Below are 26,704 nucleotides of genomic sequence, written 5' to 3'. Positions count from 1 at the left end.
CAGCAGCATCTATTCAACATCTAGAAGAAGGAAACTACTGAACATTTTACATCTCAATGCAGTGTCACAGTGATTTTTTTTTTTTATTTAAATAAATAAAGGTGCCAGTGTCAACTGCCAGCAGATAGGTATATACACATTAAGGTACACATGGGCATTTTCTCCTATCCATAACAATAGTTTTTGTCTCTTATTTCCCAGGACTATAATTAAATTATCACACATTCTCTAGGGACTTTTAATAGTGTTATTTGCATGTGTAAAGTCAGCCAATGCTAAAATATTCTAGGAAATACAGCTGTCACATCAACTCTTGGTTTCTTGCCCAGGTAGCTAAAGGGAGACAGTATACAGACAAAACCTTTGAAGAAGGTGGTAAAGCTGAAAAAAGTGAATATGGAAAGAAAACAAGAGAATGTTAAAAAAAAGCAAGTTTGAATTAAGGCATTATGAAAACTGGAGGAAAAAGAATAGAGATATAGAAGGATGAGGTATACAGCAAGACACCACATCAGGGCTGGGAGTGGGTCTGAAAAACCATCATGGCTGGTAGGATCACTATGCTAAGCCAGGCCAAAGCAAGAACTCTTACATTTTGACTCTAAATTTTAAAATCTGATAGTTAATTCAGAAAAACTTCAGGATTTGATATTAACACAATTAGTATATCAACATTACACAGGTAGACAATCAATTACTGACTGGCCTCCCTATAAAATAATTACTCTGCTTTACACTGGTTACTGAGCTCTCCTTTCCTGTAAAGTATTTTCACTATTACAGATATTAAAAAGTACATGTGACTGAAAGACATTAGTGAATTACCTCCATGGGAAGAAAAAAAAACAACAAAGTAGTTAAACAGACTTGTTCTGTTTTACAAAAGGTGCAATCATTAAGAACACCACTCACCAGGATAAACAGAAAATTAAGACACGAGGTTTATGACATCAGCTAGTTATGAAACTAGTGTGAAATCTCATCACAACATCAAAATCGTCTACAAGTATATAAAATGCAGTTATAAACTGCTAGTGTATCTCAGACCCTAGAGAGTTCTATCCCGTTCTCCAATATATTTTCAGTATGCTCAAGAGAGACAAAAAGTGGTACTAAGCTGGTGGAGAACAGAACAACAATGCTTTCCTGGAGGAAAAGTTTCCAGAGCCACAGCAAGACAGCACATTAAATACTGCTGGCACAAGAAGACTTACAATCCAGAACTAGGTGACGGAACACTTTTTCAAAGATGTCAGTTTTGAAGTGTTTTTCAGAAACTTACATAAAAAGCATTTCTGAGAAAAAGGGGGAGGAAAAAAAAGAAACCTTCCCTTCTGGAACAAAGGGTCTTCATTAGACAAAAACAGTATCGAACTAGATTTGGATGCCAGAAGAAAGAAGTAGTCATAGCAAATGTAATTCTGCACAGGCAGAAGTTAAATTTGACAAAAATAAACCAAATATGAATAGGTTCCTTCGTATTTTCCTCCCTTATCCAATTCTTAATGGGTCCACTTGAATTTTGGAAGTTTACCTCCTGTTTCTTCCTTTAACTATTGGTCTAGAATAGGGTATTCTAGCCGAAGCCAGACACCATTATGAATGGATTTGTGCAGCTGGAGAATGCTTTAAGTAATTTCAATGCATTTCCCATCAGTGATTTATCTTGTCTAGTATCTCAGTATCTTTCCTCACAAGACCACTTTAGAAAGTATATTTCACTAGCTTAGGAAAAAAAAAAAGAAAATGGTGACAAACTTGAAAGAAACAGCACTGGACCATCTGCATTTCTCCAGATTAACTACCTGGAACTGCTGGGATTGCCTAGGCACAGCAGGTCACTAAGGGGATGCATGAAAAGTGCAGAGATATTTGAAGATCTTACTTTCTCACCAGAGCTGCTACAGATAGCGCCCAACTTATCAAGTTTGTATTCAGGTGCACCTTACATGCACAAAATCACTGAATCAGATAAAAATGCATCAGATTCTTAAAACTTGAGCCACCACCCACAATTCAAACTCAGATAAGCAAGTATTTATAAAAACTATAGAAGATGCATAAAGTACCGAAGCCAGTCTTAGACTAGGTAGCTACTACATATCTGTTAGTGTGAGCTGAAAGGTTTTGGTTAATAACCCAGGTAAGTAACATGTTCTGTATAAGGGATCTATTGGCAGTCTTGTGCCACATGGCTCCCACTTTTTCACCACCAGTGGAAGAACTGAAAGAGATGCATATTGCACATAGGACAGTACTATTACAGAAATGCTGTCATTCTTCATCAAAATGGCACCAATGTTCTCCATAATCACTCATCGCAAAAATACTCTAATATTGTAACCATATTAAACACTGTATCATTATCATTAGTCAGCTATGAAAGCATTAAAACTTCAAGGTGAGCATAGCTTTGACTTAAGCTTTCAGTCTGGTTGATCTGAAAACTCCCTAGGCATTTTCAAATTTTTTTTTTATTAAACCAAATGATAAATAATTATCTTTGAAACACTCACCTATGACTTGTCAAAAGCATATACTGAATTTAAAAATAGGTGATCAAGTTCATTGGAAATTTAGTTCAGGAAGATTTGGCTATGTAGGCTTGCCAGGTATCAAGGGTCTATAAAGTTAAAAACATTCGAGCTGCTAGATACAACCCGTCACAAGAGCATAGCTCTTCATTTATATTGTTGTGACAGCTGAGAGTTTGACATTTTGCCAAAAATTAAAAGCATGTAACAACAAATAGCCAATCCTCCTTGTTTACTCATCAAAACAAGGGTCAACATTTAAAAAAAAAAATCTATTAGCAAAACCAAAGAGAAACCCGTATTTGCTTTCACAGCAATTCACACTTGCCAGAGAACACAATTAGAAGCCACCATTTCAAACTTCTGCATCTAGTAAGGACTAAAGTTAACATAGAAACTGTGTTCAAACTCAGCCAGACAGCTGGCATATAAAATGTGTTCTTAGGCATAATGAGTAGATATCTGCATACACAGCATGACCAAAGACTAAAAACTGGAAAGCACACCATATCGTGACTTGTGTTAAAAACCATACCTCTGGGTTTAATAAAACAGTGATAGAAACAAGTTCTACTGCTTTTTTAAAATTTCTTATTTTTACAGAAAGAGAAACTTAGGCTGTTAAAAGAATTCAACTCACCTGCTGCAAAGAAGAATCCTGTGAGAAGCCAGTTTCTTTAAAGTCAATTTCATCATCACTGGAAGAATGAATGTGGCAGGTAGTAACCTATAAAAAGGAATTCAGTCATTTGCATAGTATATGACAGCCACTCAAGTATACTCACACTATCTGGCTGAATCTTCAGTTTCATATCAAGATAAGAAACTGAATTAGTTTTAAGTTTTCCCTAACTGCTATACCACATAATCAGTCCCTGAAATATTGCAATAGTGCTAACACATACATGAGTATTAGATACCCCAAAAAAGCCAAAGCTTTTGACTACTTCAGAATGACTATTAACATAGAAAAAGCCTACAGCTGACAGTTATCTAAAAATAAGACAAAACTTGCATCTTGTCTTTATACTGCATGAAATATATTGAACAGCAAGTGAATTAGTAGTCACCAAAATACTAGATTATATAGAGATCCTCCTCCTTTCCTATATATAATATATAAAAATTAAAGCAAAACTGTCTTAGGTACCTACAGTATTTACAGAAAGACAAAAGAATTAAACTTCAGAAATTTGTAACCAATGTGTACTTGCAGTAACAAACATGGAGTTGTTGCCACAGCAGCTGCTGTTTTAAACATGACCCTTGAAAGAAGATATTTTTTTGATGATCTGACATAGAACTAGTGGGAATAGTTTGTTCAGTGACACTGCTATCTAAGCAACATATTCTTGGAAGTACTCATCTTCAATCAGAACAGCACTCCAAAAGTAATTTTAGCTGGGACAGCAATTAGCTAAAGTAACAGTAGCGACAGCTGACCCTTAAGACATACTCTATGAAGGATCACTAGTATAAAGCAAATCTACAGATGACAAAATTTATACTGCACTATAATATATTGCATTATTCTACACACCCCTAGAACTCCATGTTACAGATTCTCAAGCGAAGTCAGGTGGTTCATGGATTCTTTTTATTTTTTGAAGAAAATACAAGTCTATACAAGAGGAATACTGAAACACATACAAGGTTTCATACAAGACAGACACCTTTCTATACTCCCACAAATATCACAGGACAATGCTACAGTCAGGGCACATGTGCAAGAACTAAATGAAGGAAGTTGTTACCTGAAGTATATTGTGCTTTTGTGCTTTTTCCTCTGTTAGTGTAACACTTACTTAAAAAAAAAAATTGGGAGTGCTTTATTCTTGCACATCCATCATTCAGCCCTGTACTTCAATTTGCATACTAGAAGTACCCTGACTTCAAGTTAGTGAATTTCTGAAGGAAACATGACCTATCAACACTAAAATTGTCAATAAGTGGGAAGAATAGTAATGCACCAAATGACCTCTGGGCTTGTTGTGCCTGGAGAAGAACTGTTATATCAAGTGACAGACCAAGTCCATTGAAGGTTAGTGCTCAGTGTATATTTATGAAAATATTCTTGCAAAGTCTGCACCCTTCAAGGTAATTATATGGCATTACATACCACAACCTGACATGCACTACATACTGCCCCCCTCACGTGGGCACATTTTGAGAGGACAAAAGTTAATATACCTACTCCTTCTACAACTGCAACTTGTTGGGGGAAAAGACACCCAAAACCAAGTAAGAAGTTGTTTATTTAGTTTTAGTTACTACTAATGAATGAGTTAATCCCCAGTAGAAATCCTGCCCTTACTGCTGTAACAGAAACGAGCTCAGAACTCTTAGCTAGACATAGTGTCTTCTCTCCCAAACTCTCCCTTTGGGAACCAATAGGACATAAGGCCTAAGATACATGAGTTACTTCTCTTGTTTTCTGACAGCTGCTATAGTTAAAGCATAAACCTGAAAGAAGAAACTAGCATTACTCCACCCTAATAAATAAATGGCAAAATTATGCCAGAGAAGGGAGTGAGAATTACCACTGCAAATTCCAGCAATTAATTCTTTATTTAAGAAAGCTCCTCACTGTTCAGACCAGTCGCTTTCTAACACACAGCACAGGCACTTTTCGCAAATAATTCATTCTGATGTGTGGCATTTTTTGCCTCATTTCCTGGTAATATTGAGAAGGATTTTCCTTAAGAGAAAGGAACTACATGGTGATTTTTAAGGCAACCATGAACAATTTGTCTTGTAGACTGTTATTTTTAGGCTTAGGGGAGGTATATTCTCCTCACCTAGTCTTTAAGTATACTTCATGAACATTCAATATCATGACTAATATTGGAAGGATGCCACAGAGACACACCTGAAGTTACACAAAGTCTCTTGTACAAAACTATTATTACAAATTGTATAGCATTCTTCACTGTACCAGCATCATTAATGCACCTTGTTTATAGGGAAGATGAGCAATTACTCCACATTTGTTTAATCTTCAGCTAGGTAAGTCTAAATAGGTAAGCTTAGTGAAGTACTGCCTACCTTCTACCAGAAGGACAATTAGCAGTGGAAAAACAGAAATAAACTTCCTGTAAAGTCTGTAAAGTGTTTTTGGGGAAACTGAGATATATTAAAATTCATTAATTGGTCTGTTGACATTGGAAACAGCCTCTGCTTATTAAAGTCTCCAGGTGATTACTCTTAAACTGTACGTTTAACATGATTGCACAAAACCTCTTCATACTCCTACTTCTTAAGTTTAGCTTTTTTCTGAAAGTGTAATCACTACTGCTGTGTGCAGAAGAAGTGACAGGTGCACAACAAAAGTACACAAAGTTACTCGACTTAAGCAAGGTCAGTAACACATGCAGTGGGATGCAGGTAGCATTTTCCCATTAAACTTACATAGGTTTATTTACATACTGTAGATAAAGCAATTAACACCAGCTCCTGCAGTTTTAGTTTGTACTCTTCAAGCAGACAGGAGCTTTCAAGGACACTAACTTGAAGCTGTAAAGAAATCTCCCTTCCTGGTGATTGTCTGGGATGAGCTATACAAACTGAGCTACTGCAAGATTCCCATACAAAATATTAATGATATAGCTTTAGTTGAAAAGTAAAGACTTATCAGTTCCATAGCTCAGCAACTAGATGTACTTGTTGACACAAGTACATGGTGGTTGGGAAGACTGGTTGTGCTGCTGACAAAAAGCAACTGGGACCCAATTAAACAGCAGCAATTTTGATACCTTAGCCACCACTACTTACCAGGTCCACTGTATTCCTCTTGTTAGTTTCTCCTAAAGAGCTTGTGCAGAATGTCTCCCATCGCTCCCTGACCTCTTCTGGAAGCTCTAGCATAGGAAACAGGAAAAAAAAAAAAACAATTTGATACTACTGACAATGGAGCATCACTTAGTTTTTAATTGTTCTCTTCTGCTCTACCAGAAATACTGCAAAGAACATATACATCCTCCTAAATCCATAAAGATTACTCCACCTAGCAAAAAAGTCCGAATTAAGCAGGTCAGCACCTCTTTGCATTTATTTCAGGGAGCTTTGATACTGTTTGAAAAAAAGACTTAAGCGTATGTTCAAGGATGGCTGGTTTTAAATTGAATGGGTCAGAAATAATATTTTCTTCTTTTATCCAATAGCTGCCTTTTAATTTAAGTTTATTTCCTCAATTTGATAATGAAAGCCACAAAGACAAACTTAAGACCATTAACATTACCTTTAATGAGCTGTTGGACTAGTGTACTGTTTGGCCCCTTATCTGTACTATGCACAATACAGTTTGCTATCCTTGTCAGATGACCCATATAGCCATGCCGTCTTCCTCCTTCAGCCCTGCAAGAGACAAAAGGAATTCAACTGCCCATGCTCACAGCAACTGCGCTACTATGTTTAGTTATAAAACACTCTACCAGAGTCAAGAAGTTCAACAAGACAAATAGCATAGGGGTTATTAAGCAGAAGAGCTGCATCGTAAAACCAAAGGTTCACAAAAATACTCAAGAATTTAAGATACCAATTGGTTTGACTACACTGAGCCAGTTTAGAAGACTTAACAAGCATGTAAACTACCAAGAAGGAAGTGCAGAGTATCTGAACAGATTATTTCTGCTTTCACCTTTGTGTGTGTGTAGAAAGAAAAGTGTACAGCATTATCAAGATAAAGACAAAATTAACACATCCACAGTTTTTAGGACATTTCTGTTGCTGAGAGTATTTTTCAATACCCTAATACACCAAACATTCTCTCAGAGCTTTGAGTCCATGACCAAAAGAGAAAAAATTCTTAAATTTTAAGTGTGGTCTAGTATTGCAGAATTTCTTAACATTACATTTAGCATAGAGCTGGAATGGTATGACCAACTGAAATTTAAGTTAGGATCATTGCTTTCCTGAAGTTTAGGAATGACATTTAAGTGCATACCAAAGGTACAGTTACAATGCGGTTTGAATATTTTTTATGTGACAGAACTGCTTTGTAGAAACAGGAATTACCATTTTTTAGAGTAGTGCTCTGAATAGCTATGATCAGCTGGAACTGTTCCAGATCTGACCAAAGAGCTAAAGTGAGAGCTCCAACCTGGGCTGAATTTCTAGCATTTAGCTGCAAGCTAACCAGACATTTGCTGTGTCAGCTTTAAGGTTTTGCACTTTTTAAATGAAAAAGAAAAAAAAAAAAAAAATCAAGACAGACCCACTCAATTGGCTAGACAAACCTCCCATAAACTTGACTGAAATCTTTGTAAAGTGACAGTTCAGGAAGTAGCTTATGTTATGCAAACACAAATCACATTACTTGATTTTCCACCATCATCATCTAACACATGAAGTAACTGAAATTATGTTATGTCAATGCAAGATGTCATGAATGAAACAGTATCACATTGTTTACAGGAACAACTTGAGAGAGAGATTCCTGTCTTATTTCCTCAACTGCTTAGGTTACAACTACATTCAAAACAAGCAACATGTGATGATGGCAAAGGTTATCATTTCTAATACAGGATATGCTATAAAGAGCGCTTGTATTTGACAAAGCGGACTGACTTGTCATTGCCTAGCCAAGAAGTCTAGAATACAATTGTTTAGCAAATGCTTATTAATCCCAGTGAATCAAACAGCTTTTTACTATGTCAGATTTTTACCAGCAGACAGTGGTCAGCCTCAAGCTTCTAGAGCTGCTCGAAATAACATTAAGTGACAGAATACAGAAGCATAAAAAAAAATCCATTTCCTGAAGCAGCTAAGCTAAAAGTACCTTTAGGTTATCTTAAAGACTTATCTTTTATATTTGGAGTCATACCTGTACAAAATTGGATAAAGGGGTGAATTACTTACAGCAGTCTGCTCGTTTCTCACAAATAAAAATCAGTTCTTTCCAGACAAAAGCACAATCTGAGGTTTACAATAATGTTTTCCACATTAGTATTTGCAAACATGAGACTAAATGTTTAATTAATTCATCCATATGGTAAGCACTGGATCAAGAACATTCTTATCCAACCTAAGAATAGTTTTAGGTTGGATCTATGGAAATAACTTGCCATACTTCTCTCCTATGAGAGTCTAATTGCTGATAAAGTTGGTAGTTCTCTATAACCTCAGAAGAATACAATATAAAATAGAAGACATTTAGGAGAGCATGTTTTCTACAGTTAAATTAAGTCACATTCCCTTTCTTTGTACCACCCTCTTCACCTACTTCAACATCCTTATTTTCAGGTCAGTTACATTAGCCATATATTTACTATCTGATTCACATCAAATAGGAACAGGAATATTTTGGGGAGTAGAACTGTCTCAAATAATACACCAGCAAACCAGCAACACTATCCCAGTCAGCTAATTCAGTATTAGTTAGAGCTAACATTTACTGTACGGTATCTCCTGAACCAAACTTACGAGCCTTCAGAGAGCTGTTTTACCACCTCAGGTGAAGACTGACCTTTTTTTTCTCCTGCTATGAATACAGTTTCAGACAGCATTAGCTACTTGAAACTTCCATCCTTTCACAAACACGTACTTTTAGAAGGTAATCCATTGCTGAGGACTTGGCTTTTACTACTTAGGAGTCTGTTGCTCCCCAATATGTAATATGCTTTGATGTGTTTATAAATAATTTTCAATTGCTTACTGGAGAAAATTATTTCCTGTCTTCTCAAAACTTACAGTATTGTGCTGCTTTTGGCTGGGATAAAGTTAATTTTCTTCATAGTAGCTAGTATGGGGTTATGTTTTGGATTTGTGCTAAAAACAGTGTTGATAATACAGAGATGTTTTAGTTACTGCTAAGCAGTGCTTACACAGAGTCAAGGCCTTTTCCATGTCTCACACCACCCCACCAGCGAGTAGGCTGTGGGTGCACAAAAAGCTGGGAGGGGACACAGCTGACCTCAACTGACCAAAGGGATATCTCATACCATATGATGTCATGCTCAGCATATAAAGCTGGGGGAAGAAGGAGGAAAGGAGGGACATTCACGGTTATAGTGTTTGTTTTCCCAAGTAACCGCCACACATGATGGAACCCTATTTTCCTGGAGATGGCTGAACACCTGCCTGCCGATGGGAAGCAGTGAATGAATACCTTGTTTTGCTTTCCTTGCATGCACGACTTTTGCTTTACCTATTAAACTATCTTTATCTCAACCCATGAGTTTTCTCATTTTTACTCTTCCAATTCTGTACCCCATCCCACTGAGGGGGAGTGAGTGAGTGGCTGTGTGGTGCTTAGTTGCCAGCTGGGGTTAAACCACAAGAGGTATGTTTCTGTACTTGAAGATGGGTAGACTTTAAAGATCATAGTAGTATCTTATACATGGCAAGAATGACAAACTATTGTATTCTCAAATGGTCATGGGAAAAAGCATTAGAATGCTACCAAGAAGTAGTATGAAAGAAACCTTTAATCCAAATATTAACATACAAGTGTTTTTAGAACTGGCCAGATCAGTTATGAATTGGTCATACATTCATTTCACAATTCAAGTCTTACATAGACAATTGCAGTGAATGAGAAAACTAGTTACTCACTGTTTCTTCTCATTCATCTCCCATGCTTCAAGTATTCGTTCTATTAATTGGCACTTAAGGAAGAGCTATCAAAAAAGCAAAATATGCTTAGTAACAGTAAGGTGGAACACTATTATGCATTTCACAGTTGATTTTAACAACTACTAAAGTCTTACAAAGACAACTAATTTCATGTTCAGGATAAATACTTTCATTAAAGGGTTTAAAGTTCAGAAACAGCAGTCAGATCCCAACCACAAACCTAAAAGCTAAACCTACATTAATTCTACTTCTCCTTATAGCTGCTGAGTTGTAGTAGCATAAAGCTATTGAAACAGCAATTTTAATTCTTAAAAGTAAGAGGAACTTCTCCTTCAAGGAAAATAAATACTTGCAGCTCTGCACACATGGTCACTTTGGGGCAGCAAAAATCTACTCTATGGCACTTTCAGGTTTAACACCCTGAACTGACATTTTAAGAAAAAACAGAAAAATATTCCTGTTCATTCTATACATAAAGTAAAATTGGGGTACTTATGTAAGAGTAACTGCTACGATAGCCTGGAGACAGGAAAATTCAAGAGATTATCAAAAAACCACAACTTACATGTTTCAGTAAGAGATTGTCCCCAGTGGAATCCTGATCTGTAATTGTGCCATTTTCTGTGCTTTCAAGAGGACTTGCAAGAATCAATGCAATACAGATTTCTACTTGAGTATGCAAAAAGTTATTCCACGTATACTTAAAGAACATGTCCTGAAAAACAAATTCAACAAAGTTTACACAAACCAAGGTCTTTTCATTAAACATAACGAATAGTCTCACCCCAGCAAGTCATTTGAATGACTACACTGGAACAAATACTTTAAGTTTTACAGTAAATATTATTGTGCAAGAGAATGTGACCTACAAAAAAGTTAATTCTTATGCTTGCTATTATCTGAACACAAGGACTATCATACTGGATCAGAACAAAAATTCAACTGTAACTGGATTTATCCCAGGGGTAACCAATAATGCGCATTCAGAGAACAAAGACAGGGAGGAATGACACTCCCCACTTACATTCTTTCTGCTAGCTGCAGCCCAGAGAGTCCCAGAGTCAGAAGTGTTATTTATGACCTTAGTAGCCCTTGACAGATTTCTCTTTTTTGAGTTCACTTAACCTTCTCGCATCTACAATACTGTTTATAATGTGCTCCTCACTTCAGTGAGATTCCTTACAAAATCATATCTACCTGTTTTGGACCTGTAATCTACTAATTTTATTCTTCTATTACAGAAGGCTACCTCAAATAATCTAGATGCAGTTTAAGATTATTAAATGCCTTACGCAAGACAGACAAATACTGAGGTAGATATACAATAAAGTGTTCATTTAGTCATGTTCCTGGTTCTCCGCATTTTTCCTCTTAAACATAGGAAAGACTTTTTAAAGCTTTATGTCCAGTTATTTTAGACTACTTCTTACTGCAAAGCTGAAATGACTGCTGTCACTGGTAAAATGAAATTAGTTATGGAAATACGTGCAGTGATTGGAACAGTGTTAAACGATTTAAGTCTCATTCAAAATACAGCTGAAGATCTCAGATTTTCCTTCAGTCCTCTTAAACTAATGACATCCTCCCATAAAGATATGCTATTGGAACTAGACAATTACTTTTCCTAACAGTCAAGTCTACACAGTAAAGCATGTGCTGTTTCAGCAAACAGCATGAAGCACCAAGATGTTTATATGGCTATAATTACTTTTTTTCCTTATGTAAAACCTGCAACAGAAAAGCATGTTCAAACCTCACTGAATTTAGTTTACAAAATAATCTACTTATAAGAACATGCAAGTGTTCGTAGCATGTACATTCCCTTAGACAACACATCTAAGAAAAACTTCAGTTACGGTGAAGTTAGCTATTTGTATACAAGTTAGCACCTGTCTGCAAACCCAAACCGCGCAGAGAAATTGAAATTGAGATTAAGACATTACAACCATAGTTGTATGTATTAATTGAAGGAAAAAGGGATTTTAGACAAACAATTTGAGGCAGAGAAAATATTTACACTTAAATTTGCAACTGCCTGCTTAGAAGCAGTTCACATACTGTATTCAGAAACTGTACTATAAGTTCTAGCATGTTTTGCTAGTTACTAACTGATACCAACATTTGAATTTTTTGGTCAACCTAAACACAAAGAATACGTCCTGCTATAGTTGGAATTATGAGGTAGGAAGTACCAAAAGTACACATTGCACATTCGCAAAAAGCAGTGAGTTAATTGACTGAAACTTTGTTGTGCAACATCTTGCTTTCAGAGGTTTGAAGGCACATGAGCTACCAAGAAAACAAATAAGCTTGTTAAGAAAACCACTTCATATATTTATGAAGGTGTAGAGAATAAGAACCATTCAAGTGATCAGAGGAAAATGCTGACTTCAGACAGAAGAATTTAACAGTAAAATCCAATATTAAGAGTTCTTAGTGCAGTAGAAGCCACAACACAAACAGGCTGAAAAGTTAGGTTGGAAAATATACTACAAATTATCTGCAGTGACAGCAAAAACAGACAAGATCTTAATACCAATCAATAAAAATAAAGAAGGCAGCATAAAGTTCTTACCAGTATTACTCCTATGCTGTTAAGCTCTATAAGCTCCTGATTCACACTGCTTGTATTTGTCTGTAAAAGGCTAGATATTAATCTAATCACATTTAAACGTGTGTTTCCCACAGGTGGATCCAATACACCCCAGGTTGTCTTCATAACACTTTTCTGAAAAAGAAAAAGGTACATATGTAAAACCCATTAAAATATCTTTAAAAAAAGAGCTCATCATTACTATGCACAATGACAGAGTAGTGCTTAAAAATATATACAATCAGTCATTGAGCAACAGTCTTACCTTCACCCTGCAAAAAACCAATTTTTAGTTCTGAACACTAGAGCTTATTTTAACTCCATAGACAGGAAGCACTAAGAACAGCCACATGAAACCAATGACGTTGTAAAAATTGATTGTTAACTACAGACAGAATCTCAAAGCAGAGGCATTCTATCCAACCTTGAAAGGAATTAGGACATACTTCCTAGGAAACACTTCTCACTGGTCAATCCATGTATAGCTATAGTCTACATTCCTACAATATACACAAGACAGCTAGGTGGACAGTCTCTAAATGTATTATAATGCCTCAACAACCCTAACTTCATATACTTGAAAACAATTTCATTAAGCAACAAGCTTCTCTGGTGTCTTATTCTAATGTTATACACAAAACACGCTCCATCTGTAGTCTTTGAAGGAGTTACTTCCAACACAGCAAGAATCTCTCTCCATGCTCTAATGGGTCCTTGTATTACAATCATAAGCTTCATGATTCTTACATTGAAGTTTTACCTGGTTAACAAACCAGAACTGTTCTCACATAACTAAGTGCCAGTAAGAAAAATCTGGTATTGGCTACCATAAGAGATAAAAATCTAGTAGCAAATATGCAATGAGCAGGGGAATTCATAAAGAAAATGTCTTCCTATCTTAAGGCACAAACATGTTTTGACAAGGAGACCACTGCTGCCTTCTGTAACACTGGATGTCATTTTTGCCTGACCAGCGCCACCCTTGCATCAGAAAAAAGATGACTGACATCCTGCTAGTTCATAGAATCATAGAATAGTTCGGGTTCGAAGGGACCTCTAAGGGTCATCTAGTCCAACCCCCCTGCCATGGGCAGGGACATCTTCAACTAGATCAGGTTGCTCAGAGCCCCGTCCAACCTGACCTTGAATGTTTCATTTAGTCCATTCCTTACATAAGGCAAAAAACTAAGGATGCTCATTTAACTAGTGCTCAAAATGAGCAACAGATTCAGTAACTTCACTAGATGACTTATTCAAATGCTAAGTATGTCCAACCATCAAAAAATACTCAAGTATCTTATGTGACCCTGCTTTTACTGTAATAGAGACCTGTATCTTGCCATGTTGTTGCAATAAAGATAAGACAGTTTCTTTGCATTTTATTACCTCTTCTGCATTTGGAAATCTTGAGGTCTCATCTTCTCCAGGCTAAAATAAACTTTAACACTACCTTGACACCCCATCTAATATTTTTATACAACTCTGGTCTTTATTTTCACTTTGGCCCACAAGTCCTTCTCTCTTATGGACTATGGCACCCAGTTCAGGGTGCAGTGCTCCAGCTGAAATTCTGCCAGTGAAAATTTGAGCAGAAAAATAAATCAATCAATCATAGGCAAACCCCTTATTTATACATCTTGTATTTATCTTTCGCAACAGCATGACATAGATAAGTTGCTGAAATGAGTTTAAAAGCCCAAAGAATTTAACATGCCTAGAGTACAGGGTGCATGCCATGGAGCTGGTCTACTTGGGTCCTGGGCAAGTCTAGAGGAATTGTGCAGGCCTCATGTGGGCCATGCCAAAGTTCCAAACAACTGAAGCATCCATAGTCCATGTTTCCTATCCAGATAGGATTTCCAAGCAGAAAACAGGATGCACCTTAATATATAGCAAATCTCTTTTCATTGCTCTCAGAAAGTAGTAATTGCTTCAAGGTTATTCTGCCAATTAAACAAAGTTTAAGCTGGAAAAGCATATCAATTAGCACAACACATTGGCTCAGGGACAACAATAATGAACAGCAAAGCTCACAACAGACTGGTAAAGAGCCTGGGCACTTGCCTGAAAGTTGTAAAACTATGTTTTGTTTGTTAGTATAACCTGCCTAAAATACAGTCACACAGTGACAGTCTTATTTCAATTAATTTCATAACGCAAGGTTTCACTTACTTTTGGAGGCTCAAGTAGGAGTTCATGGAAGGATGAAAGTCGTGCTTTTATGGCTTCTAGAACACTTTTGTTGACCGAATATGTTGAATTGCTCATGCCTGGAGGACAGATCTCTATATGGCCTTCAAATCTAAACCACACACAAGCAAAATCTGATAATTAATATCAAAACTAGTTGTAAAACATCTTTAAGGTATGATTTTGAGTGTCACGGTTCTGAAGGCATGTGAAAAGAATGAAGAGGCAAGTAAAAACATAAGGTTACAAATACAAATTAAGTGTGAAGCAGTGGTTGAACAAGATTTTTCCCAAACACTAGCCCTAGTATTTTTAGGTTTATTGTGCTTGAAGTCTCCAATATTGTTTTGAGATTAAACACTGCAGCTGTTCTATTTCCTCTTTTGAGGCAGATAAAGAACTTCAACTCATCTATCCTGAACAACAAAGTTGAATGTACCACAGAGATCTGTTCAGCGGTTTCTCAAAGTGAAGTTGTAATAAAATTCCAAATAACTTTTTAAAAAGTCAAAACCCACTCACTGCACTGTACATAATTACTCTATTCCTTGTATCCAGAAACAAATTGATGAAATATAATTAGTCTGATCTATCAAGTGGCACTTAAACTAGCTTTAGAAAAAACTGCTGAAAGACCAGTCATTTGGTCAAAGTGTAGTAATGCCAACTGCAATCACTTGGTTTGCTCTTTTACTTCTTCAGCTACAGACCACAAAAATGGTTCAGTCATAAGTACACGGAAGACACTTGCTACTGCTTAACAGTAGTTTAGTTAAATTATGCAGGCATAATTTAAGCAAAATAAGAACACTTACGTCTGTCGTCTTGTCTCAAGTAAGGTCAATAGTATTTGGATTGCACTGACTATTGCAGATTCATTTTTTTCTTTATGAAAAATATTAGACAGCAGCTGCTCTATGATTTCTTGTCTGAAAAGAAAAGCATTAGCATCAGATATAACACTACTTCAGGATAGAGCTGTTAACAGAAGTAGCTACTGTTTGCCCATGTAAAATTAATAAGGGGATAATACAAAGCAAACTAGTAGCTATTTGAAGCTAGCAGGTACCACTAGGACAATCACTCCCACGTGCGCTGCCCCAATCATATTTTCCTATTTCTTCCATTGATCTAGTTTTTTGATCTGACAACCAACACTATAAAAGTAAGTTTTCAGTCAGATCAAAAACCTGATTCAGCTTGTCGTAACAGCCACACAAACCTAAAAACCTAGAACCAGGAAGAAGGGAATACAGGAGAATCTCCTCCAGCAGAAACACACACTTAGATTAACTTAAAACAAATAACAGATCAAAGACAAAGTCTCCCATGTTTACTCTGCACATATCAAGCTGACCTCCACATGTCTGATCCCACTAACTTTGGCAGCACAGGAAATACTTTAACAGAGACAGCCCCCCCTCAAGGAAGTCCTCCAGGAGGGCTCTGCTTACTCACTGAGTTATTTTAAATTACACAGACAGATGAGTAGCCAAGAAAAGCAGAGCTTGCCATTTCTAAAGGTTTTCAAGGTCAAAAGTTAAAAACTATGTTTTTTATGAACTGAAAATAAAATCAGAAATTCAGCAAGCCAACTTACTTCTCTAGACTTGCAAGCAGTGGATCTGGTTCTGTACTGTTCTGTACTTGTAACATCTGGTCTCTGCTTAGACGAATAATTTCACAGAGTGACTGTGATGCATTTGAATGCCTCTGGAACAGAAAAAACATAGCTTTTCACTGTAAGAGTAATAACATGCTGGACTGTAATTCTTCAAATAAAAAAGGTGAAAGTTTCAACTTGGACAAGAGTTTCTCCTACCCAAAAAACCATCTGGGGCAAAGGGAGGCAAAGGGGAGAAAAAACCCACACACCCTCCCCTCAAATGAAATCACCTTACTGAAAAAAGCAAACAGAAAACAGTAAAACTAAAAAATTCTAATACTATGTTGTACAGCAACTTGCTGAACAGATAGACCCAGAAGAGTGTCATACTAATACTTACATCTTCATCTTGAGACGGATGTACAATTTCCACAAGCCGCTGGATAATTCTCTCCTCATTTAGCCACTGTAAAAGTGTTTGTAGGTGTTAGTAACAATGTTATCCAAGTGAATGAATCAAATGAATTAAAATTAATGAAATTAAAAGAAGTCGTTTGACAATTGCCACGACTCATGCTGTCGCTATTTCTAAACAAGGACTAACAATACTTCAGAAAAAAGGAAAAAAGTAAAAAAGTAAAATCAATGTTTCTGAGCAACTGTAAAGAAGAAAGCCTTACGTATAATTTTAAAAATAACTTTCTGATGCCAAAAAAGTGTTCAGTAAGGTCCAAAACATTTTTAAAAATGCATCTGGCAGTTTTAAGTTAGATATTAAAGACCAGGGAAAGAGACCAGCCACTCAGCTTCTAAGTTATCCCCACCAGTGCTGTGGCTCCACTGGAAGAGTATTGGCAGCTCCAAGCAAAAAAAAAAAAACAAAACCCCGCACATCTAATTTCAGCACATTTAAGAAATAAACTTAGCAAAAACCAGCAGAAGATAAGCCACCTTACAGTTCACATGTCAGACAAAAATCCTTTGAGACATTTTACTTACATTTAACACTTCTTGCCGGGGCTGTGGTGGTTCTATGCAAGTCAGTAGCCTGAGCAACAAGTCCATGATAGCAGAGGTCCCGATGTGCTTAATAATGAGGTCTACAAAATCATGTTTCCTCTTTAAAAAATCCACAATCTAGAAATTAAAAAGAAGCTTACATTTGCTTATCTGTATTTTACATGGTAAATTACACCAACCAGTTTTAGTTTCTCTCTCCCACCAAATGGAGAAAATAAATGAGAACTTCTTAAACACTTTTGCCACTTAAAGCTTGCAGTACAAGGCAAGATAAAATAATACATGTGTATAGAGTAGCAAAAGTGGCACAGGACAGATCTATACTATGTGCAGTGTGTCTTGGGCTTCCTCTCAAGCCCAACTTGCTGACCATAAACTACTTATAATCCAATGCACAGTCAACCTTCCTTTTGGGTATGAATTGTTCTCATCCCCGCTTAGTGAGCAAAGCTTGACACAGCAAAACCTTAACATAATACAAACACAGAGCTTGCTAAATTAAAGATGCAGAACAGAGTCACAGATTTAATTTGCTCAGGTGCGAGAGCCAGTCATTACAGCTGTTGCAGTACTGGGCCTCATGAACACAAAGTACGACAAGGACTCCAAACGTCTCTTACCTTGTTCTATAATAATTCTTCACACCAAATCAGACCCACTCCCACTGATTCAATTCACTTACCTTCACTTCTAACAGCAATTAATGCAAATATCATCATATAAAATACTGAGCTAAGCTAAAAGGTAAGCACTCACACACTGCACAAATAGCTCAGGCAAATCTGAATCAAATACATCTTTACTCATCCAGATATATTTTTTTAATCCTGTGCATACCATAAAAAGTTGGTGTCTTCAGTTAGTATAGAAGTTAAACGCTCTTTTTTGACTCTGCTGCTATTCCTCAAATGTGTAGTCTTAAAGCAGCATTGCTGAGTACTACGACTTTATTAGAGCACCTGTTAAATTGGAGAGCTTGTAAATATTTACCTGTTCTGGTTTTCTGCTTATAAGAATACTTAGCACCTTGCTGAAGAAACTGGCTAGTAAAGGGTTTAGAGGAGATTCATTTAAGAGGAAGCTGTACAGTTTCATAAGTAAGGATTCTTCTTCTCCCAGCCTATCATTGATCTGCGAGATATCTGATGTAAGCAGCTCACACGATATGTTTGGATATCTGGGGAAAAGGAAAGAAATAATATCTCATACTTCAATGTTGTCATACTTCCAGCTCTGAATTCAGAACCTAGTAAGCTTCTTATCAAGTTTTCAAGCAGGGTTTGTCTGCCCTAATTAAAGCAGCAAACTACTGCAAGGTAACATAACTGCACATTCAGCCTTAAATGAAAGAACAGAGCTTGTAGAAATGGACTACTCTGTTCTTCAGCAGCAATAGGACAACACTAGGGAAGTGGGGAAAGGAAAGGGCGAACTTTTATTTTAAGATCTATTGTTAAATCCATCTGTTCTATCATTAAATCCACCTGTTCAAGTACTGATCTCTCATTTCAGAAGCCACTTCTTTTTTTGAAGGGAAAAAAGTTAGTTACCAAGAAGTTAAGCAGACTGATAGTACTGGACTGATACTGGGGAGGGAGCAGTGTTTGCCCCTTCTAATATAACAGGGATTATATTAAAAAAGCTCAAAAAGAATATCTTCAGGATTTTATATATATATTTTTTTAATATATATTGCAATTATGTAGAAATTTAGTAAACTAGTCAAAGTCTGACAAAGTCTGCAAAACCAGCTAGTACTGCTTCACGACAGTCAGAAGCACAGTTCAGAACACTGAGTAATTAAACTAAGAGGCCATCAAGACCAGTAATTTCCTGTATTTGACAGTACTATCACCCACTCATACTAAAGGTAATTTTGACAGCATCAGCAGCTTAAGGTTTCTAAGTGAAAGATGCTTCAATTTCAAACTCTACTAGAAACACTTACAGGAGGCTTGGTTTACCAGAAACGGTAAAGTGCTGCAACTAACAGTGTAGCTTATTTCACATTGTTTTTTTACATATCGTTTTAAGAAAAAAAAGCAGCTTTCTGCATAGACAACTCTAAAATAGGCCAAAAATGGTAGAAGTGCTTTTATACGAATTGCTAAGTTGACTTTTGAGTTTGAACCTTCTCAGCAAACTAGCTGAAGTCATGGCCGTACCCAATTCTTACAGTTCTAGCTCTGCAAAGGAAAACACCAGCAATTAGACGTTAAGTACCTTCTTCCAAGGAGTGCTATAGACCTTCTAAATAAGCATCTTCAAAACATCTTATCAACCATCGATAAGACAAAGCTAAGCACTTAACTATACTACCCAAATAGGGTTTTTCATTCAACTACTTTCTTAATAATCACAACTACAAGATTCTTCATGCGAGTTCTGATTATTTGTTTTCATAAGCCTCCTTTGGACAGCAATTGGTTTTGGAAGCATTTGTGGATTAGAGGCTTCCATTTGAAAGATAAGCAAATATTAGAATGATTTATTTAAAAGTTCTACAAAGCCCCTTGAAAACAAACTTACTCTAAAGATACCAGTATTGTACTACACACCAGCACGCAGGGATTCAAAACACACTATCAAATTAACTGGAGTAAGTTACCCCTCTTTCCACCTTCCCAAGTCTCCCCCACCCCCAAAAGTTTTCCTACTTATAACGAATTTTTTCATCCATGTCTTGAGGTGGCTCTTCGATAATAAATGAAACTAAGTCTTCCAAACATTCTGACTTCAGCAGAAACTCTATAAGTTTGCGATTTTGAGCCTTGCACTCTTGCAGAACATCCTCTTCATCCATCAATTCTTTCAGTGTTACATCTTCTCTCTCTAGGAGTGTATCTATGTGGGATGACGAATGGAGATCAAATTTCCAAAACATGCTGGTCTGGATAAGAAGAATATACACAAAGCATTAAGTTTACAAATCTATTTAAGCAGTATTTGTAGTAACACTTCACAGTAGTATATCATAGCTTCTAACCCCAAAGGTACCTGCATGCATAGAAACTTTCTAGAACTCAAATGAGACACAACAGTAGATGCTGACAATCAAAAGCTACAAAATCAGGCTTGATTAAAGTGACTGAATACACCGTAGTAATTTTTGTACCTGTAGCAACAGCCAATATTTTAACATCCAAAGATAAAGTTAGGCAGCTCCAGGGTTTTACTAACATGAAAGGAACATGCTAATCTGCATTAAAGAAAAAAGGATAACTTCGGTTTTCAATTTATTGAATTTGCTCTTCGCAACCTTTGTTTTTAATCTATGCACCCAGTCTTAGATTCAGAACAACTTGCTCAGCAATTAATAGAGCTGAGAGAAGATAAAATGGACCTGCATAAATGCACTAGAGTACCACCCTTACCGTTGAAGAACACACCTATAAAGGTGGAAGAATTATAATAATTTTAATTTGCAGGCAGGACACATCAAATTGCTGGAGCTAATTTCAACACAGGACCTACTCTCTCACTGTACAAACTTGACACAGGAGGAAGAACAAGGGACAATAAAATATCTTATGCAAACACATGAAAAGGCAGTGGCCCCAACCACTGAAACATTGTAAAAGGCTGTAACAGAGATGTATAAGGATGAGCAACTTAACCTTTCCTTATAAAATGCTTTGGCACCTCCATGTTAGTTTTGTTGCTCTAAGACACCTTGCAAACAGTTGCTACTGAGACAACTGTGCTATCAGAAAAGACTGTTTCAGTCTACGATAAATCCAGTAAGCTCCTGCTTTCACCTCTCATTAAGCTCATTACAAGCATTCGCTCCATTCCCCCTTCTCCAAACTGGGCTTTTACATGACATTTAACGTCTGACACAGTATCAGCTGGTCTTATGCGAATGCAGAATTTAAGTGGATTGAAAGAGATACTACAGATACTAGAGAACAGCAAGAGAAACCTTCCTTACAATTAGAAGCAGCATGGTTTTGAGCAGTACTCATTTAAATAAGGAAAGAAACACTCCTTTAGTAACTGCCTTCCAAATGTCAAGGATTAATTCAATACGTTACTGTGCATTAGCGACATCATCAGTTGCGAGGACATGTAGTTACTGCGTAGAATGTAGGGGAATAGTACTATTTTAGTGAGAACACTTCTGTAGGCTGCAGGTTGCATGCAGGAGCAAGCTTAAAGACAATAATCAAACTATGCTTGTCATACACATAAAAACTACGAAAACTAAAACAGAAATATCTAATTCTTATGCAAACTAAGAGGTAGACAGCTTTAAGCATTTATTTCCAAGCTAAAAAGGATTCAGCATGCAAACTGCAGCTATTTCGAACAGTGAAGTGTCAGATTTAGTACTTGAGCAGTTTAGAAAACAGATACGAGTCCAAGAATCCAGCAAAACCCTTATGACTCTTAATTAGCAAGACTTCCAGTATTTGGCTTAAATATTGAAAAGTCTGGTATACTCACTATGGAGAAGTTTTAATTGCTTTTAGGGTTTTCATTGTTTCTTTAACCATTAAACACCGATCACTTAATACCACCTTACTTTGCTTAACCTTTTGTCAGAAGTTTTAAGCATACATAGCTGCCCCCAGATTACATAGCTTTCTGTTTAAAGATATGGGAGTCAAACAAAATAAATCGGGAAAAGGTACAGCTAATTTCAATCGCAGTATCAGTACTTATCAACTGAGATCCCATGCAAGGATTAAGTGGTTAAAAAAGAGAAAAAAAAATCTTTTCTACTGAAAGTATTAGTAAACTTACAAGCAGGGTTCAAAATACCTGATCTCACAAGTTAGTTTAAATCAAGTTATACAAAGTTGATATTAAAAACACTAGCTTGTGGGTATTCAGGCTACACACAGACTTACTGTAAGCAAGTGAAACTAGTGCATTATTAAAGTCACAGGATGGTTTTTTTTGTTTGTTTTAAGCCTCTAGAAAGTAGATCAAATCCCTCCCCTTGCCCCAATTATGAAAGTAGCATCTTTGCAAGTAACCACTATCAATGCTAATTCCAGATGTAAATCCCTCTGCAGTTCAGTAGCTTCAATTTATTTCTCAGTTACTTATTTCAAGAGAAATTCAACAACGGAAAATAGCAACAACAAAAAAGAGGCATACTACTGCAAACATGTTACTGCGTTATTTCACAAACTGTCTCCCAGGCAAGCTCTTTTAGGGGGTGCTCCCTCAACATGTCAGGTGCCGGCCAGAGATTATTCCATCACTTTTCAACAGGAGCCCAGGTCCTTTGAAATAAGGAAAAATAAACAACATAAAATTTGCCAAAGAGGAAGTCCAGGAACCCTGAAGAGAAGAGAATTTTCTTAGGTGTTATCACTGACTACAGAATCAGCCTACCATAGTTCTGAATGGAAGTTTTAAAAACAAAAGTTATTGTTATTCTTGCCAGAGCCTACTGTTCTACCCTCCCTCTCAAAACCTACCAATTCTGAAATTTTGAATTATCTTCATGCTTTATTAATGGGACTGAAATTTGAAAGAGTCAGAATTAGGCCTTACGTCCACAAATCAGGAGCGCTCTTCGCAAAATTTCACTATCTGCAAATTTATGATGAACTCCACAGGTCAATTGGGTTGTGTTACTCCCAATGTTCAACTCCATTGCCAATAAGAGCAGAAAAATCACAACATGTGGATTCAATGCAAGATGCAGAAGACTGCCAAATACAAGACGTGCTCAAGATTAGATACTGCAAAAAGCAAAATAATCCAGGATAATACAAAAAAACTCTCAGATGTGGAAAGAAAAATTGTGTTAAAGATGCTAAAGCTGCTGCAGATATTTGACTGTCTTTTGTAGCTTGAGTTAGCTTTCCATAATCTCTGAAAGTTCCCATCAAGCAAGACTAACAGACTTCCAATTCATATAAACAGTACTTCTGAAAGTTTACATCAACTTGCTGATGTACAAGTTATGACAATTCAAGATCCTAAGGAACACCTAGCATTCAGAAAAATATTGCTTTGTTTTCTTAGTTAATATTGTTAACAGATTTTTCTCTGAATGAATGCTGAAATAACATTCCATGTAGTAAACACCTGACTTAAATCTGAAACAAAAGAAAGCAGTTCACCAAAATGAAGAAAACCTGTCAACTGCTCTGAGATACAGGTAAGTGAAATTCTCACTTGAATTGTTTGCTAAAGGGAAGAAATAAAGCTTAGACATGATCCTTTCAGACCAGAAAAAAAATGAAGTCTTCTGCCTACTACAGCTGAAGAAAACCACACTATGTTACCACACATGACACAAAGTAATGATGAAGATAAATTCTTATGCTTTATCATTAAGAGAATTTACCAACATTTAAGACCTTTAAATGCATTAAGTGATTTCTTTAAAATGCTAAGCATGCCCTTCTGCCAGCTTCACATAACCTCAACCAGTTAGTCCCTAGGTATATATAATTAGTTTCCAATTTTGGTTTTTTTCCTTTCTCCAAATGATGGACAGTAATTAGACACCATATTAGCATTTATAAAGTGCTTAATTTGACACTGGAAATGGACCATCTGTTCAAAACAAAGCTAAGCACCAGTGCATGTCTGAAAAAATTTTAGAGCTAAACAGAATTACCAGTCACCCAAATTGACAGAGAAGACACTCTAGTGACTACTTTTTAAACTGCCTATTTCACTCAGCTAGAGCATCACCCATTGTAAACCTGCTGTCTACAACTGCCTGTCCTTTGCAGGCTGGGGCACAATTCCTCAAAGCATTAAATATCCCAGGACCTATTAAATGGGAAAATTAAGCACTTATGCATTTAGTCTGGAATCAAGGGCAATTTGAACAAAATAATATGAAAAAATAAGACACCAGCATTCTAGCTTGAAGATCTGGACCAAAACAGTTCTTTTCTGTAAAGCAATGGTAATTTATAGCAATACACCGTTATGCCATAACTGAATTCCCCACTTTTTCCACTTGATGAATGCAAGAAAGAGTCTTTCACATACAGAAACATACTTACATTGCTTCTTCTGCACTGAGAGTTCAGGGGAAAAATAAGGAATTCTTTATCTTCTATTCCATTAAAATAGTATGGTTTTTAAGTAGTGTAAAACCTCTGCTCTTAACTATTCCATAGTTTTATTTCTAAATACTTCAAATAATACAATAGAGACCATACTTACCCAATAATCTATTTGGAAATAAACTTATTTTCCATTAAAGCAGTGAGGTTCGTTGTAAGTGTTATTAGCTAGAAAGATAAAAGTTACTGTTTCAAGTCCCTAGATTTAACTACATTACTTTACATTACATCCAGCAATCACAAATTTAAAAAAAGCAGTAATACAGGAGAGTTTTTTCATGGTACAGTTTCTACATTTCTTAAACAAAATGTAGATCAATATGACATAGAATAAAAATCTCATGTGAATACAAAGTAAGATGTAGCAGTCTCTTCAGTGTCAGAACAGCCTGTTCAGGCCACGAATGTGAGCCCTAGTGGAAATTAATTTGAGAAATACTCCATTACTTACACTAATCTTAATTAGATTTTTATGATTATAAGCTAGTGAAGTTTCTTTGAAACTTTGTGGAGGAGGGAGCCAATAGATGGTTTGAAGTTAAAAGGAATGAAATAGAACACAAAATACAAACACCTTTACCTCAACAATTCAATACATACTGCACCCGTATTTCAAATACTCTGCACAGTCCTAGTCCTCCCATTTCCAAAAGGACATAGCAAACTAGAAAAGATACTAAAGGAAAACAAAACCAATCAACAATTCTTTTATGGAGGGCTGAGAGACCTTGCATAGGCTGGCTGCGCCTCCCTTTCCGTCTGCGGGATGTCTGGATGCTTCACCCCCTTCTCAGCCACCGTCAGGCACAGGGGACTGCACCACTTGCAGGCAGCCAGGTCAGTGGGAAGTCACTGAGGACCCCCAACCCTCCTGCAACACTGTTGCCACTATCTCATCCAGGGGAATCCAGGCACAGGATGAGGAAGGGGCTGGAGCCCAGGCACATGAGAGGAGATGGAGGGCAGTCCCTGTGTCCAAGGGGCAGCAGAACAGCACAGGGGAGCAATCCCCAGGAAAGGGGCCCTCAGCACCCCCAACCCTCCTCCTCCTTCCACGAGGGCATCTTTGAGGCCACAGCCCCCCCATCTCCCAGAACAGCCATATTTGACCACATGCATTGCCATCACAGTGGTATCCTAATGTGACAAGCCACCTTACTGCCTTTTGTTCCAGGCCCTATAAATACAGGGACCCCAGCAGCTGGCCCACAATTTGCTGAACTTCAAGGCCCTCAGATTCCAAGGATGATTGGAACAAAGAGGTCCCACAGCAGCAAGGCAAGTGGCTGCTCACTTGTGTGTGGGAAGGCAGATAGGCAGTTGCAGGAGACACAGAGGAAGAGGAAGCAGCGTCAGAGGGGGGGCACCATCAGCCACACAGTAGCGATGGCCATCACTCACGTGGCTGATGGTGTGGAGCTCATGGAGGTGGGTCCACCCAAAGATCAGGAAGAACTAGTAGAAGTGGATCCACCTCCTGCATGGCTCCCCTAGCACCACTACACCATGCCAGGGCTCCCCTCCATGACACCATCAACACAGCATCGCAGGAGCGCCCAGCCTCCACACCTGACATTAGCCAGGAGGCCGAGCCTCTGCACCTGGCTGTCCTACAGGCTCACCTATTCCATCTCCCAGCATTAACAATTATTTTATTGATTGCCACAGGTGGTGTGAGCCCTTCTCTTTTCCATCCCCCATCCCCTCCCCCCCCCCCCAAAGGGAGGCCACCTCTTCTGCCCATCTCTTGAGCCCCAAGAAAAGGGTATGAGATGACCTGGCTTCCACTGGGCTGCTGCACGGGGGTGACAGGAGTCGTCCCTTGGAGGGCCACCGAGGTCTCTGGGGCCTGGAGGTGGGGTTTCTTCAGTCTAAGGACAAGAAGGCTGCCCGATGGGTGGTTGAACATGAAGCCAGACCCTCTGTGGTGGCGCATGAAGAACAGCAACAAATCAAGCAAAGAAGTTTGAGACAGCTGTTCCTTTAGAGAAGCAGAAGACTACAGTTCTGCCAGGAAGAAGTGCTGGCCTGCAGCATTAAGGTCCCTTCTAGCTGCTTCATTAGGAGTTCTTTTCAAGGTTGGGCAATAAACAATTTAAAAAACCCCCAAAACACTAAAACAAGAAAATAACAGTAAAAATGC

At 37.4% G+C, this 26,704-nt stretch overlaps 1 protein-coding gene across 12 annotated transcripts in view; it reads right to left on the bottom strand.

Moving 5' to 3' along the window:
• PPP6R3 (protein phosphatase 6 regulatory subunit 3) overlaps positions 1-26,704 on the bottom strand; it is a 64,393-nt gene that overhangs the window by 17,873 nt on the left and 19,816 nt on the right. For 7 of the 12 annotated variants that reach the window (XM_076344312.1, XM_076344313.1, XM_076344311.1 and 4 more), the window contains 14 exons: positions 22,622-22,749; positions 20,173-20,405; positions 18,506-18,692; positions 17,495-17,632; positions 16,896-16,961; positions 16,490-16,602; positions 15,705-15,818; positions 14,872-15,001; positions 12,682-12,834; positions 10,672-10,821; positions 10,086-10,150; positions 6,772-6,887; positions 6,306-6,391; positions 3,175-3,261 (listed from right to left, as the gene is read on the bottom strand). In XM_076344312.1, coding sequence (XP_076200427.1) covers positions 3,175-3,261; positions 6,306-6,391; positions 6,772-6,887; positions 10,086-10,150; positions 10,672-10,821; positions 12,682-12,834; positions 14,872-15,001; positions 15,705-15,818; positions 16,490-16,602; positions 16,896-16,961; positions 17,495-17,632; positions 18,506-18,692; positions 20,173-20,405; positions 22,622-22,633 — 1,650 coding nt within the window. In that variant the 5' untranslated portion in view covers positions 22,634-22,749. Of the gene's footprint in view, positions 1-3,174; positions 3,262-6,305; positions 6,392-6,771; positions 6,888-10,085; positions 10,151-10,671; positions 10,822-12,681; positions 12,835-14,871; positions 15,002-15,704; positions 15,819-16,489; positions 16,603-16,895; positions 16,962-17,494; positions 17,633-18,505; positions 18,693-20,172; positions 20,406-21,549; positions 21,651-22,621; positions 22,750-26,704 lie in introns of those variants that run through there. The other 5 variants (XM_076344317.1, XM_076344315.1, XM_076344316.1 and 2 more) reach the window with 2 other exon arrangements.

Source organism: Aptenodytes patagonicus, chromosome 7 (genome assembly GCF_965638725.1).
Source record: "Aptenodytes patagonicus chromosome 7, bAptPat1.pri.cur, whole genome shotgun sequence".
NCBI lineage: Eukaryota > Metazoa > Chordata > Aves > Sphenisciformes > Spheniscidae > Aptenodytes > Aptenodytes patagonicus.
The sequence above is the reverse complement of the archived record's forward strand: the minus strand, read 5'-3'. Positions and strand labels throughout refer to the sequence as shown.